The 13,471-nt window shown below is 37.6% G+C and overlaps 1 protein-coding gene across 1 annotated transcript; it reads left to right on the forward strand.

Moving 5' to 3' along the window:
* The first annotated feature begins 977 nt into the window (after nt 1-977).
* On the forward strand, nt 978-5,308 carry pfdn4 (prefoldin subunit 4). The gene is made up of 4 exons (XM_084427256.1): nt 978-1,063; nt 1,654-1,761; nt 3,569-3,709; nt 4,996-5,308. Exons 1-4 carry the CDS (start codon nt 1,037-1,039, stop codon nt 5,125-5,127), a joined length of 408 nt encoding a protein of 135 aa, XP_084283382.1. The 5' UTR covers nt 978-1,036; the 3' UTR covers nt 5,128-5,308.
* The last annotated feature ends 8,163 nt before the right edge of the window (nt 5,309-13,471 follow it).

The raw sequence follows: 13,471 nt of genomic DNA on the forward strand, positions 1-13,471 counted from the left end.
AGGAGTTTCAAGAAGCAGCAACCACAGTGAGTTTGTTCAGTCAGGTTGTGTCATTATGTTAACTAAATATTCAACACAGCTTGACTGTTTTACTTGGTTACCATTGAAACATTGGACGCTCGACCATATCCTGAATCTGAAAGAGACAGTTCACCCAAAAATAAAAAATTTTGTCATCATTTCTTCAAAACACAACGCTTTACATTAGCAATGTAAAGATTGAATTGTTTCGGAAAATGCATCAGGTGAAAGCATATAGGAAATCCCAAAATACATAAGTAAATAGTCGTCCATTTTAAAACATAAAAATAAGCACAACAAAGACAGATTTCAAAATAATCTAGACAAGTCAGTTTGGATTCTTATGAGAATGGTCAAGCTGAATGTAAGTATAAATGTTTCTTTAGCCCTACTTTGGCCCTGTGGATTTTTAGAAAGTAAACAACTAGCCTATAGGCCAACAGCAATGTTTGATTAAAGTCTTTAGGGCAAAACTGTTGGTTGGGATGGAAATAACAGCTGTAATTTGAGTTATCAGTTCTGAAACACTGAGGGAAGATCATTTTCACACAGTAAAAAACTCTTTGATAGGTTATTAAACTTTAAAAAAAATTGTGATAGGCATTTTCATATTTTTATGATGGATTTTTTTCTGGTTCTTGGATATGGCTAAATCTACAGGGCCAACAAAGGTGGATAAAAGGTTCATAAAAAAAAAACAAAAAAAAAAAACAACAACAAAAAAAACTTGGGCCATAAAACTGTCCTACTGTCTAAAATGTCGTAAGTCGAGTTCTGAAAATCCTACCCACAAAGTAACAACGGGTGATTTAAAGAAAACTCAGTGAGTTTTGCATCTCGTTTAAGTCAGTTATTACAGTCAAACATTATATTTCATGCTCCCTCTATCAAAAGTACCACATTTTTTGAAACGGCAACAGAATCACCGCGCACGCAATGAATTCATGAATACCCACGTGCTCCATTCATCCGCCGCGGTCCACGCGCGTGCACGCAGTCCGCTTCCGGTTCAAAGATGGCAGCCACCATGAAGAAAGGAGTGGTATGTGTTCACATAAACTGCTTTCTGTTTAGATTCACGACGTGTTAGTGATGCAGACATATCTAAAACAGTACACGAAACAGTTAGTTGTGGGACGCTGGAGAGTATCTATTTTCATCTGCTAAATGGCTAACGTCACATTATTCATGACTGTCTGGCATTGACGTTGATTCTTATTTAAGTTTACGTTCATCGTTCTGCTGTAAACAGTTCTTTTAGCTCTTATGCTATTCTTTGGGTCATAAAGTCAATATCTGCTCATGACACTGTATGCTAAAGTTACAGCTTTATGCTTTATTATCTTGGTCTTTATTTGAAAATATAGATATTCCTTAATGGAATTAATTGCCGACTGCTTTTTACATTATATATTTTACATCAAGTGTAATGTCATTATTAAATGTTGTAAAAATGTCACGTCATGTGTTTACAGATAAAGCATAGGAAGAAAATTATTGCATGACATTATTTTTTAAATGCTTTTTATAATTATATTTTAATATACAGAGCAAACGGTTTTGTTTATAGTGGAATTAAATGTGATTAATAATACACAGTTTTAATTACAAATATGGCTTGAATCATAACAGGCAGCTGAAGATGTCAATGTAACATTTGAAGACCAGCAAAAGATAAACAAGTTTGCCAGAAATACAAATCGGATGTCTGAATTAAAAGATGAAATCGAGGCCAAAAAGGTAAATGGACTTTTTGATTTTGATTAGTGCTGCTAAATTGATTTATCGCATCTAACGTATGTATATATGTCTGTGTATATATACTGTACATACACACATATATGCAGGGCTTGACATTAACTTTTTTCCTCACTAGCCAATGTGGCTAGTGGTTTTCCAAAGTTACTAGCCACACAGCATTTTTACTAGCCACATTTTTGTTGTTGTGAAATTACCTGATAAAAGTGGACTATGGCGTGCTAAAATTTACTTGAACTAGATTTACAACCCTTTTAAATGTAAAACCATTGTTACATCCACCCAAATCAAGACTACATAAATATATAACAATACAGGTCATTATCATTAGCTCTGATAAGGTTGTGTGTAAAGCTCCTTTTTTTAAATAAAACCATGTATTATGTATTATATGTTGCCACATTGCTCCACCGGCATACGACATAACTCCAGCAGGGCAGCTAGCTGTCTCTTCGATTCTTTGTTGTCGGTCACTAGCGACAATACTCATTAGGGCTGTCAAAATTGCTCAAAAATGACCTTCGACTATTCCCTCTAAAAAAAACCACATAGCTTATCTTCGAACTATTCGAACATCTGGTTGCACATTTTGTCAATGACGCGCATTACGTCAATAACAGGACAATTAATACAAAGAGACATACCGGTAACTACTTGTATAGGTAGTTTATTTAAGTTTAAACATATTTGACAACGTATTACCTACACGAAAACAAGTAAATCAACTAATGGCCAAGACCGCAGACCTCACTCACTCTCGCTCGCTCACTCGCAGGCACTCTTTCTCTCTCTCGCCCTCCCTCAAGCTGCGTTCACACCAAACGCGAATAGAGCGTATGGCGCGAGTGTAAAGACGCGTTTACGCGTGTCTGGAGGTCTTGCGGCATGAATGAGGCGTCACGCGCTCTGTGCAGTTTAAATGAACAACAACAATAAGCAAATGTTGAGTGCTGATCAAGAGTTTTGTGCAAGGAATTTAAGGTCGCGACTCTTATATAGCATGCTTCATTCAGTGATTGAAACAAATATTATTAACATTAATTGAAGTTTTACAGTATATAGAACCGACATTGAACGCTCCGAGCGAGCTGTGCTGTGGTAAACATGGAACTTTTCCTTGACATGAAACTGTAAATAATCAAACCAGTGGAAGCCTGCAGTGCATGAAACTGCTGTATCTACCTTATTCATGCAATATCTATTCAGTCAGTAGTAGCCTACACTTCAGAAATGTTTCTGTTTAACGTTAAATAAAATGATCCCTCAGGCAGCGCGCCCACTCGCAAAGCAGACAGCCACGCCTCTGCTACCGCGGGCGTTTTTCCACATTCGAATATTAATTCTCACCTTCGAAATTCTGTTTTTTAAAACTATTCGAATATATATTCGAATTTAGAATATTCGTTGACAGCCCTATGGGATTTGTAGTGTCGTAGTGTCACACTTATTTCAGATGCCTTTTGAAAAGACTACAATTATTCAACCCGCCAAAGTGGCTAGTTGGAGTGACTGCGTTACCCGCCACGAGCAAAATCCACCCGCATTTGGCGGGTTGGCGGGTGTTAATGTCAAGCCCTGCATATATGTATACGTGTGTGTGAGTGTATGTATATATACACAGACATGCACAGTGCACACACACATCTATATAATATGTATAAATATAATAATATACACAAACATACTATGTAAACACAAACTCAATTAATCAATTTGACGGCATTAATTCTTATACATTTTAGACTGCATTTTTTTCAGGTATATGCTGATCTTTTTTCCTTTTTTGTAGAAATCCTTACAGAATTTAGAGGATGCCAGTGAAGACCTCATGATGTGTGAGGACGATGCAATGCTGATCCCGTATCAGATCGGAGACGTGTTCATCAGTCACTCTCAAGAAGAGACGCAGGAAATGCTGGAGGCAGCAAAGGTGACATGACCCATACCAAACCATGAGCCTTTACTCAAGCCGTGTGTGTTATACGTATCCCACAGAGTCCATAGACTGTAAAACTTGAGGTGTTGTAGCCTATAGTGAATAAAGATCTGGTGTAGAAAGGTTATAGGTTCAAATCTCATGAGAGTCGATTCCATGAACTACAAGCATTGTCTTTGAATCAAGACTTAGGCTCAATCCCAATTCTATTTTATACCCCTTCGCCTACCCCTAACCCTTCGCCTACCCCTAACCCTTGCCCCTTGAAACAGAGTGGCAAGGCGTAGGGGTGAAAATATTCCCTAAGAAATGGGACACCACTACTACACCGTTACACGTCGTCGCTAGCGCCTACGTCACAGGAGATGCGCCAATGTTTATCACAAACTTCCAAGATACCGTCGTCAGCTGTAGTCATCTCAATTGCGTGAGTTACAGCTATTTTTTTTGTTGCATTTTTCTTCTGAAGTTCGCAGAAAACAACGGAGATGACGATATCTTCGACGCCTCATGCTGCGTTCACACCAAACGCGAATAGAGCGTCTGGTGCGAGTGCTTTCGATGTTAAGTCAATGTAAAGACGCGTTTACGCGTGTCTGGAGGTCTTGCGGCGCGATTGAGGCGTTTAGCGCGGCGCGGTGGATGCGAATTCGCCTCATTCGCGCGTCCACTTCGCTTCAAACTTTTGCTTTTTACACGCGTCATATTGTTAACGAACTTTAGCGATTTTTTTGCAACCGTTTCTTTGAAGAACATGACCGTAAATATGAACACAAGATTGAATGTGACATAAAGAAAATGATTATTGGCAGCCATGTTGTCTCTGTAGCCGGTGTATGCAGGTACATCTCTCATACCCCTTCGTTTGGGTTTCAAGGGCTATCTGGCCCTTACCCTACCCCTACCCCTACCCTACAACCCTACCCCTTCACGGGAACGCGCAAAACGGAGGGGTAGGGCCAAGGGGTGAATTGGGATTGAGCCTTAACCTCAGGTTCTTGCAGGAGAATGTAAATACTTAGGTCTACTGTATTATGCTTTATTTTGATTATTTTCATATTATCTAGCTGGTTTCTCTTGCACACTTGCAGCAAATCGAGTACAAAACAACCTAAAATTGGTAGAAAATCTTGATGTTGTTGGAGAACCGATGATTTAAAATAAAAACACCAACTGACTAGATATATTTTTCAGAGATGTTAGAAGATATTTTTGTGTGTTCAGTTTGAATCCTGTTTTTAGCGCTCAACATTTCCATACTGATATTGTGGTGTCCACAGGAAGCTCTGCAGGATGAGATCAAAGCTCTGGAGGGTCGCGTGTCGTCCATACAGGTGGTCCTTGGAGATCTGAAGATTCAATTATATGCCAAGTTTGGAAACAACATCAATCTAGAGGCAGAAGAGAGCTGAAACCTCAAGCATGTGGACTTGACCTCACAGACTCTCAGTCTCCAACAGGATATGACATTTCTACTCTATAAAACAAGTTCTTGCCCTGTTTACTCTGCTGATGTTTGTTGCATTTCACATGTTGTTATGTTTAGTGTATCATCTGAGCTATTGCATGCAGGTGGTTTTGAGGCACTGATGTAAAAATAATGATAATAATAAAAAAAAGCAAAACATTTACATGGTTTCTTTCAGTTTCATTTTTTTCAGTGGATGCTTATTATTGGCACGACTGAATAGACCTAGCATAGTGGTTAAAGTTTTGAGCTGGTAATGGGAAGGTTGCAGGTTCTAATCCTTCACGTTTCAGTACATACATACACATAGTGTCCTTGAAACAGACAGACATTTATCCTCAGGTTATGGATAGTGTAATAAGTGTACTGTGAGTTGCTTTGGATAAGTGTCAGCTAAATGATGTAGTAGAGTAGTAAACCCAAGGTCATTTATTAACTTTTTTTTCTATATTTAAAGAGTTGGTTCACCCAAAAATTCTGGGCCATTCCAAACCTCCAAGACTTTGTTCATCTTCTGAACACAAATTAAGTTCTTTTTGATGAAATCTGAGAGCTTTCTGTCCCTCCATTGACAGCCTACGCAACTACCACTTTAACGCTTCAAAAAGTTCATAAAGAGATCGTAAAACTAATCCATATGAATTGAGCAGTTTAGTCCAAATTTTCTGAAGAGACTTGATCGCTTTATACGATAAACAGATTTAATTTACATAAAAATTCACATATAAATATTGATCAGCGAACATAAACAGAAGCTCAACCGTACGGGACTTATTTTAAAAACATAAAAAAAACTTTTGAATGGTAGTAGTGTGTATTTCAAATGATTTGAATTGTGAAATAGTGGGATACATTTTAAAAAACATTTTTTTTAATGCTAATAGTAATTATATGTAAATTTACATTTTATTGTAAATACAATTGCAGAATTGTTATTGCAGATGATTTGATCCTATGCAGTTTATAGATTTGAATCCAAATTAGAAAACAATCAATTTGAGTACTAAAATAGAGCATTTGTTTTATTTTATTTTTGCGTTTCTACAGGTTTAAAGCTAAATGTTGGAACTTGCGACCCCCCCCAGTAATGTAACCACTGAGCTAAAGCTCTGAATGACAGTGCTTCTCTAATTCCTCATTGACAGTTACATGCTAACTAACTCTTTTAAGTCTTACAAAGAGAAATGAATGCCTTTAATTTAGTAGAATTTAGGATGTTCAGTATCAGAGATGAATAAGTTATTCATATGTTGTATTGATTTTCGGCAGGGCATTAAAGAACGCATTAGTTGGACTCTGGTAAGGAATAAGGTATTTTATATTTTAGTGTATACAAAAAGCCACACTGAGCATTAAAACGCTGCGACGCTCATATTTGCACGAGATATTTCTGTAGTTATTTAGAGAGGATATCATATTTAATCAGACCTGCATGATTTGTTCTATACATGCATGGTGTGTTCTGCAATAAGTATAATTATGACTCGCTCTAATAGCATGATGATAGAGTAAACAGTCACTCCACGGCAGACCTGTGCTGATTGGCCCAGAACAAGCGAGTGTGCAGCTGCTGTGATTTCTTCATCCGCTGGAGATGGACTGATTGTACGGGTCTAATTAAAGTGAGAGTGTGAGTGTGGCCTGACTCGGGTAATAAAATATCACATACATAAATGGAGTTGGAGGCTTTGCTGGCCGAACCCCTGGAGAATCCAGATCTCAATGAACCAGTTCCTCTGTCCAGCTCCACTCTCACTCTGCATTCAGTGCAGATCACAGCTCTTACTTCACACACAGCCTCTTCCTTCCTTATTCCATTCCTTTTTTCTTTATTTCATTCTTTCTCATCTTTCTTCATTTCTTTCTTTCCTGTGCTTCCTCCTTCCTCTCCCCTTCATTTCATTTGTTTCCTTCCTTCATTCTCTTCATTTCCATTATTTTCTTGTTTTCCTCATTCCTCCTTTCTGCATTGCTTCCTATTTTCCTTAATATCTGTTTTTTCCTTCCTTCTTCCTTCCCTCCCTTTCTTCATTCATGTACTCTCTTCCTTCCTTTCCTTCTTTCTTCCTTTCCTTTCCCCCTTCCTTTTCTTGTTTCCCTTTTCTTCTTTTTCTTTCCTCCTTCATTTTCATCATATTGTTTCCGTATTCCTTCGTTTTCTGCTTTCCCTTCATTCCTTTTTACTCCTCTCTGTTGCTTCTTTCCCCCCTTATTTTCTGCTTTATTTCCTTTCTTCTTCCTTCATATCCTGTTCCTTCATTCCCTTTCTTAATTTTTTTCTTCCCTTCTTCCTCTCTCTTCCTTCTTCCCTCACTACTTCCTTCATTCTTTTTCTACCTTAATTTCTTTTCCTTCTCTTTCCTTATTCCTTCCTACTTTCATTGCCTTCTTTCGTGATCCTACTTTCCCTCTTGCATCGTGTCTTTTAAGTGCTTGTTATGTGTCAGTTTCAGTAAACACTCGTGTAGGTGTTGTTGTGAGTCTCAGTGATTGTAAATTACACTCTATGAGCTTTTCATAGTTAAATCAACCATGCTTAAAGGGTTAGTTCACCCAAAAATTAAAATTCTGTCAGTAATTACTCACCCTCATGTTGTTCCAACCGCGTAAGACCTTCGTTCATCTTCGGAACACAAATTAAGATATTTTTGATGAAATCTGAGCCATGTTTCACTCCTCCATAGGCTTCCAGTGTGACCGAAACTTGCTGGCCCAGAAAAGTTATTAAAGAGATCGTTAATATAGTCCAAGTGACTCCAGTGGCTCAATCTTAAGTATATCAAGCGACGAGAATACTTTTTGTGCGCAAAAACAAACAAAAATAACGACTTTATTCCACTATTCATTTCCTTCTCTCTGGACCTCTAGTTGGTTCGCGTAGTGTTTTTGCGCAGCGCGTCTGTGTTACACGTCACCACGTAGGCTCACTATTGGCCGACGCCGGTCATGTGTGTGTCATGTGTGTGTTGCGTGATGACGTGCAACACAGACGCGCAGCGCAAAAACACTACGAGGCCCAGAGAGAAGGAAATGAAAAGTGGAATAAAGTCGTTATTTTTGTTTGTTTTTGCGCACAAAAAGTATTCTCGTCGCATGATAAACTTAATGTAGTGCCACTGTAGTTACTTGGACTATTTTAACGATGTTTTAATAACTATTCTGGGCCGGTGAGTTTCGGTCACACTGGAAGCCTATGGAGGAGTCAAAATTCTGTCAGATTTCATCAAAATATCTTAATTTGTGTTCCGAAGATGAACGAAAGACTTACATGGTTGGAACAACATGAGGGTGAGTAATTACTGACAGAATTTTCATTTTTGGGTGAACTAACCCTTTAACTCAAGAGAGTTATTTGTGCAACTATAGATTTTTCTTTGCGCTTTTTGTGTATCTTCCTTTTTTATAGATATGAGCAATATTTTCTGAAGAAATGTGAGTGGTTCTTATCAATACTGGGGCCACAATGCTTTTTTTTTCTATTTTGTTGTCATGGCATTGCTATGATGTTGCTATGGTTTATAAGTTACCATGCCACGTGGTTGCTTCTTATTGTCTTATTAGTCTGTATAATATTCAAGTTTCATGAAGAACCTTTAACATCCATGGATGCTTTCCACTGAAAGGTTCAGATTATTAAAATGTTCTTCACACTAAGAAAAACTTATTTTTGATCCAGAAAGAATGAACCAGGTGAAAATAGTTTGATTGCACAAATCATGTTAGACACATTAAACTCCAAAACTGAATACTTAACCTAAATTTAAAAGTGTGCACTTTGTTTTTTGTATGTTTGGTTCTCTATACTTTATTGCTGTTATTAAAGGGATAGTTCACCCAAAAATGAAACTTCTGTAATCATTTACATGTCCCAAACCTGTACGAGTTTCTCTCTTCTGTTGAACACAAAAGAAGATATTTTGAAGAATGTCAGTAACCAAACATTTGATGGACCCCATTGACTTCCAATCTATTTTTCTTTTCCTACTATGGAAGTCAATGGGGTCCATCAGCTGTTTGGTTACCCATGTTCTTCAAAATATCTTCTTTTGTGTCATACAGGTTTGGGAAACCTTGAGGGTGAACAAACCCTTTAAGGTGACTCAACTGCTTTAGGGATCCACATCTGAATGACCACATCACTTGTGCCAATAAATGGCAAACGTGACTTTTAGAGAATCATTGGGACTTAATAATCGATCATTCTGCTGTAAGATATGATGATCTACGGTTTGCAATGCACATCCACAATCTTTCCACTAGGAGTCTCTGTTTCTCAACTAATTTCATTCCAGGCGCGTTCCTTTTAGACACTTCTCCCCGATGTTCACATCAGATGAGGGTTGCATCGAAAGGTCACCACAACCAAATCAAGATTTCTGATTGAATCTCTCATCCTAACAAGCTGCGGAAGACGTGTCTTGTTTATGCATTTTGATCACCGTGCAGCGTTATTGCCTATGAAACAGATGGCAAACGCATGGTATGCTGTGTCGCCTAGGGGAGAAGAACCACAAATCTGTCTCCTGACTCTCTCTTCTCCTCTGGGGAGTTCATAGCCGTCGCTCAGTATCTCCCTTGACTAGAAAACGACACAGATGTATCACACTTGCTCCTGTTTGTGTCAGAAGTCATCTCAAATGCCAAGGAACAAACATTACAAATTTTTTATGTTTGTATTTTTTATTTTTTATGCTGCATGCTGCTACCTGTGGATTATTAAGCAGTATGAGAATTCCTGGTCTGCAATTGACGTGCTTTCCCAGTGTTGCCTTCTACCCAGTAGGAGTAGATTATAGTGCTCATTTTTAGATATGAAACAGTTTAGAGCTTTTTAAATGATTTTTTAATTCACACTCTGAGGTATAATAAATATTTTGTGGAAGATATACTGTGAGAAATGCAGCAATCCATCTCAAAGGAAAATCTGATAGGTTGCGTAATGAACTTCGTCTTTTAAATATCTAATGCACTCAGCAGGGGTGTTCAGTCCTAGATTTCTTTCCACCTGCAGAGTTTATGTTTGGAATTTCCAACTTTAGTGCAGTTGAATGTCATCTGAAGTCGTATTTCCAATTTTGGACTTCATGCCGAAATCTAGTGCTCTGATTTCGCTGTCGTGATGTACAGCAAATTCACTTTTAAGCAAATAAAATGCATCAGTGAGTCAAAGAGCCTACAACACATGATAATAAAACCTGTAATAATTAAACACAGTAGATGATATCTGTTATGTAACAAGGGTTCCAGTGCTTTGTCTATATCCTCAGCAATTTGGTTGCTATGTGATATTTTTGTTTTTAATTTTAGTTTTATATTATTTATAGTACTATTTTGAATTAGCTTTTATTTTTATTTTTCATGTTAATTTTATTGACATTTTTAGTCATTATGTAATTTTTCTTTGTTGTAAAAATGTAGACAGTTTTCCGTGAGGGTTGTGCTTATAGGGTTAGGGGATAGTATAACTAGAGATGCACGGATACTACATTTTTTCCACCGATGCCTATTATTCAGAATGATATCTTCCGATACCGATAGTGTGATTGTCTTAAGGAAAAGAAATCTCTCAAAATGAATGCTGGAAACTATACAGGGAACCCTCTTGGTACATTACTATAACATTAGAGGTTAAAATTAACAACAGAGCCCAAACTATTACATTCTACTGCTATTTTTTTTATTTATATATAGGCTAATAATTACACTCCAAAAAAAAAAAAGTTGTATACAACTGGACATATAGTTTTCATAAAGACTTCACAACACATTTAAAACATAAATATATAATTAACAGTAAATAAACCCCTCTCTAGTGTTTTTATAGCTAACTAAGGAACTGTGAACTTTGGTTAATTTTCCTGAGGTAAATGCAACGTTATTGTTCTCACACTGTTTTATTGACATCTTTCTGTGGTCGAAACACTAATTGAGCGAGTAACTACTGTACTGTACTGTATCTTTCATTGTAAAAAGTGAACAGTTGGATCAACTTTAAAAAATTACTTCAATTGGTAACACCTAAAGAAATTAAGTTTTCTCAACTTAAATTATCACGTTTTTCACGATAAAACGTGATCATTTAAGTTGAGAAAACTTAATTTCTTTAGGTGTTAGTACCAATTGAAGTAATTTTTTTAAGTTGATCCAACTGTTCACTTTTTACAGTGTTCAATACCCTCTGATGTGCATTAATAGAGATCAACCGATATTGATACCGATACCAATTATTTGCATGTTTATGTGCCCGATGACCGATATACACACTGGTCATAAACCAGCTTGAACACAATGACGACAGCAGATGTTGAGGAATAACAAACTGGTAAGCAGTGCAGCGATCACAAATTATCATCAATGGAGTCTTTGATTATGATAACTGGTTTTGTCTTACAGATGATCCAAGCACACAAGAGGGAGCAGATGAGAAGAGAAGATGGTGCTATATAGTGCTTGTGATGAGGGCTAATGAGTGACAGCTGTGCCAGGGAGGATCATGGGAAATGCAATCTGTGACATTATGCAAATTGTATATTGCTAAAAATTTCATAATATTAAAGATGTTTAGACGAGTTATTTAGACTTATTTAATATGACAAATTTTTTTTTTTACTATATTTCCTTGTCTGCTGTATTTGACGTCACAGCTCAAAGAAGGATCTGAACTATGAAGATTATTTCCTCTTATTTTATTACTGTCTTTTACAATATTTAAAGTGTATACAAGTTAGGCTAGTAGTTATGTCATAATAACCTTATTTATTAAGGTTACATTGATCAAAAACAACTAAAACAATAACTATTTGATTTATGTATTACTTTTCTGTGTTGGGGCCAGTGAAAATTTTGACAGGGCAAGTAAAAATTTCAACCACTTGATCGACTGGGCAAGTAGAAAAAATCCTTAGCATTGAGCCCTGTTCAAGTATGCGAGTTGGCACAGCCACTTGAAGATTTCAGACGGGTGTGTAGCATGGCTGTGTGAAGATGACTTTTATTTGCATCTAGCATATTCAGACTGACAGAGGATAATGCGTTCGCAAAACAGCAATTCCAACAGCCTTCGTCCAAGACCCTTCACTTGACAGCTCATGCAGACGAGATTATGACAGCCTGACGTGTACGGGAACGCTGGGGGATCTGTTGCAGACTATAAACCTTGGCCCACTGCTGGATGTGGCATGGAAAAGAGCTCAGATACGCGCGGCGTGGGCCGTGTAAAGGAACTCGTTGAGGATTCGGCGTGAAAGAGGCGCTTCTTGCTCCAGATGGACTTGCAGTGAGGAAGCAATCACTGGCAGGGACTCGGAGATTAATTCATTTGCCAATAATTATATTTCAACCACTGCAGCTCGGGACGCTCTGCTAGGATGCTGAGGGCTTGCTGAATGAAGTCGTATGTGTTTGAACTTCGCAGGGAACAAACTCTTTGAAACAGTTTCAGAGCTGTGTCTGTCATTATTACTAGTCTGTCACTGCCTTTGGGAGAGCGAGTGTTGTTTTAAAGGGATAGTTCACACTATAGGAAATTAAACTTCTGTCATTATTTACTCATCCTCATGCCTTTCTTTCTTCAGTAGAGCAGGAACAGAGGATGCATATCCTGGCCTCTCTTCTTTTTTCCATATAATGAAATTCATATGGGAACTGAGGCTGTCAAGCTCCAAAAATGACATAAAAGCACCAAGAAAGAGCCATGAATACGGGGTTCGATCAACATGAGAGTGAGTAAAAGATGACAGAATTTTCAATTTTGGGTAAACTGTTTCTTTAAATGTAAAAACGAAAATGTATGCATTGAACATTTTTGTCATACTCTGGTGGCTCGTTCTTTCCTCATCACAGAGGCGACACGCTGATCATTGTTTTCGGGTTGGACCGCATCCATTTACAAGCTCCACCAGTCCTCTCTCTCTCTCTCTCTCTCTCTCCCTTTCTGATTACAAAATCACTGATCGTTTTTCCACTGGCCCGCATTTGACTCATTCTCAGCATAACATCATACCGAGACCGGGCTTCCACTCCATAAACCCATCCAGTTAGTCTAGTCACGTCAAAAGTTTTACAACAAGCAACTTTCATGGTCATTTCTCAACAAACACAGACCGTTTTCTGTGTGCCTGCATAAAAATATGAAATTAAACACGGAATACAAATGCACTGAGCATTGTTTAGCAACTTAATAATAAAAACAAAATTATTTGTATGATTTAGACACATATATAAATGCTGTAAACATGTGTTGTTCATAATTAGTTCATTATTTAACCTTATTGTAGTGTTACCAAAGC

The sequence above is a fragment of the Rutilus rutilus genome (assembly GCF_951802725.1).
Source record: "Rutilus rutilus genome assembly, chromosome: 13".
In the NCBI taxonomy this organism is placed as follows: domain Eukaryota; kingdom Metazoa; phylum Chordata; class Actinopteri; order Cypriniformes; family Leuciscidae; genus Rutilus; species Rutilus rutilus.

Bases quoted from the DNA above. Each gene is read 5' to 3' on its own strand.
- pfdn4 (XM_084427256.1), top strand. From the start codon at position 1,037: ATGGCAGCCACCATGAAGAAAGGAGTG. The intron at 1,762-3,568 runs GTAAATGGACTT...CCTTTTTTGTAG, and splicing joins ATGAAATCGAGGCCAAAAAG to AAATCCTTACAGAATTTAGA. The intron at 3,710-4,995 runs GTGACATGACCC...TGGTGTCCACAG, and splicing joins AAATGCTGGAGGCAGCAAAG to GAAGCTCTGCAGGATGAGAT.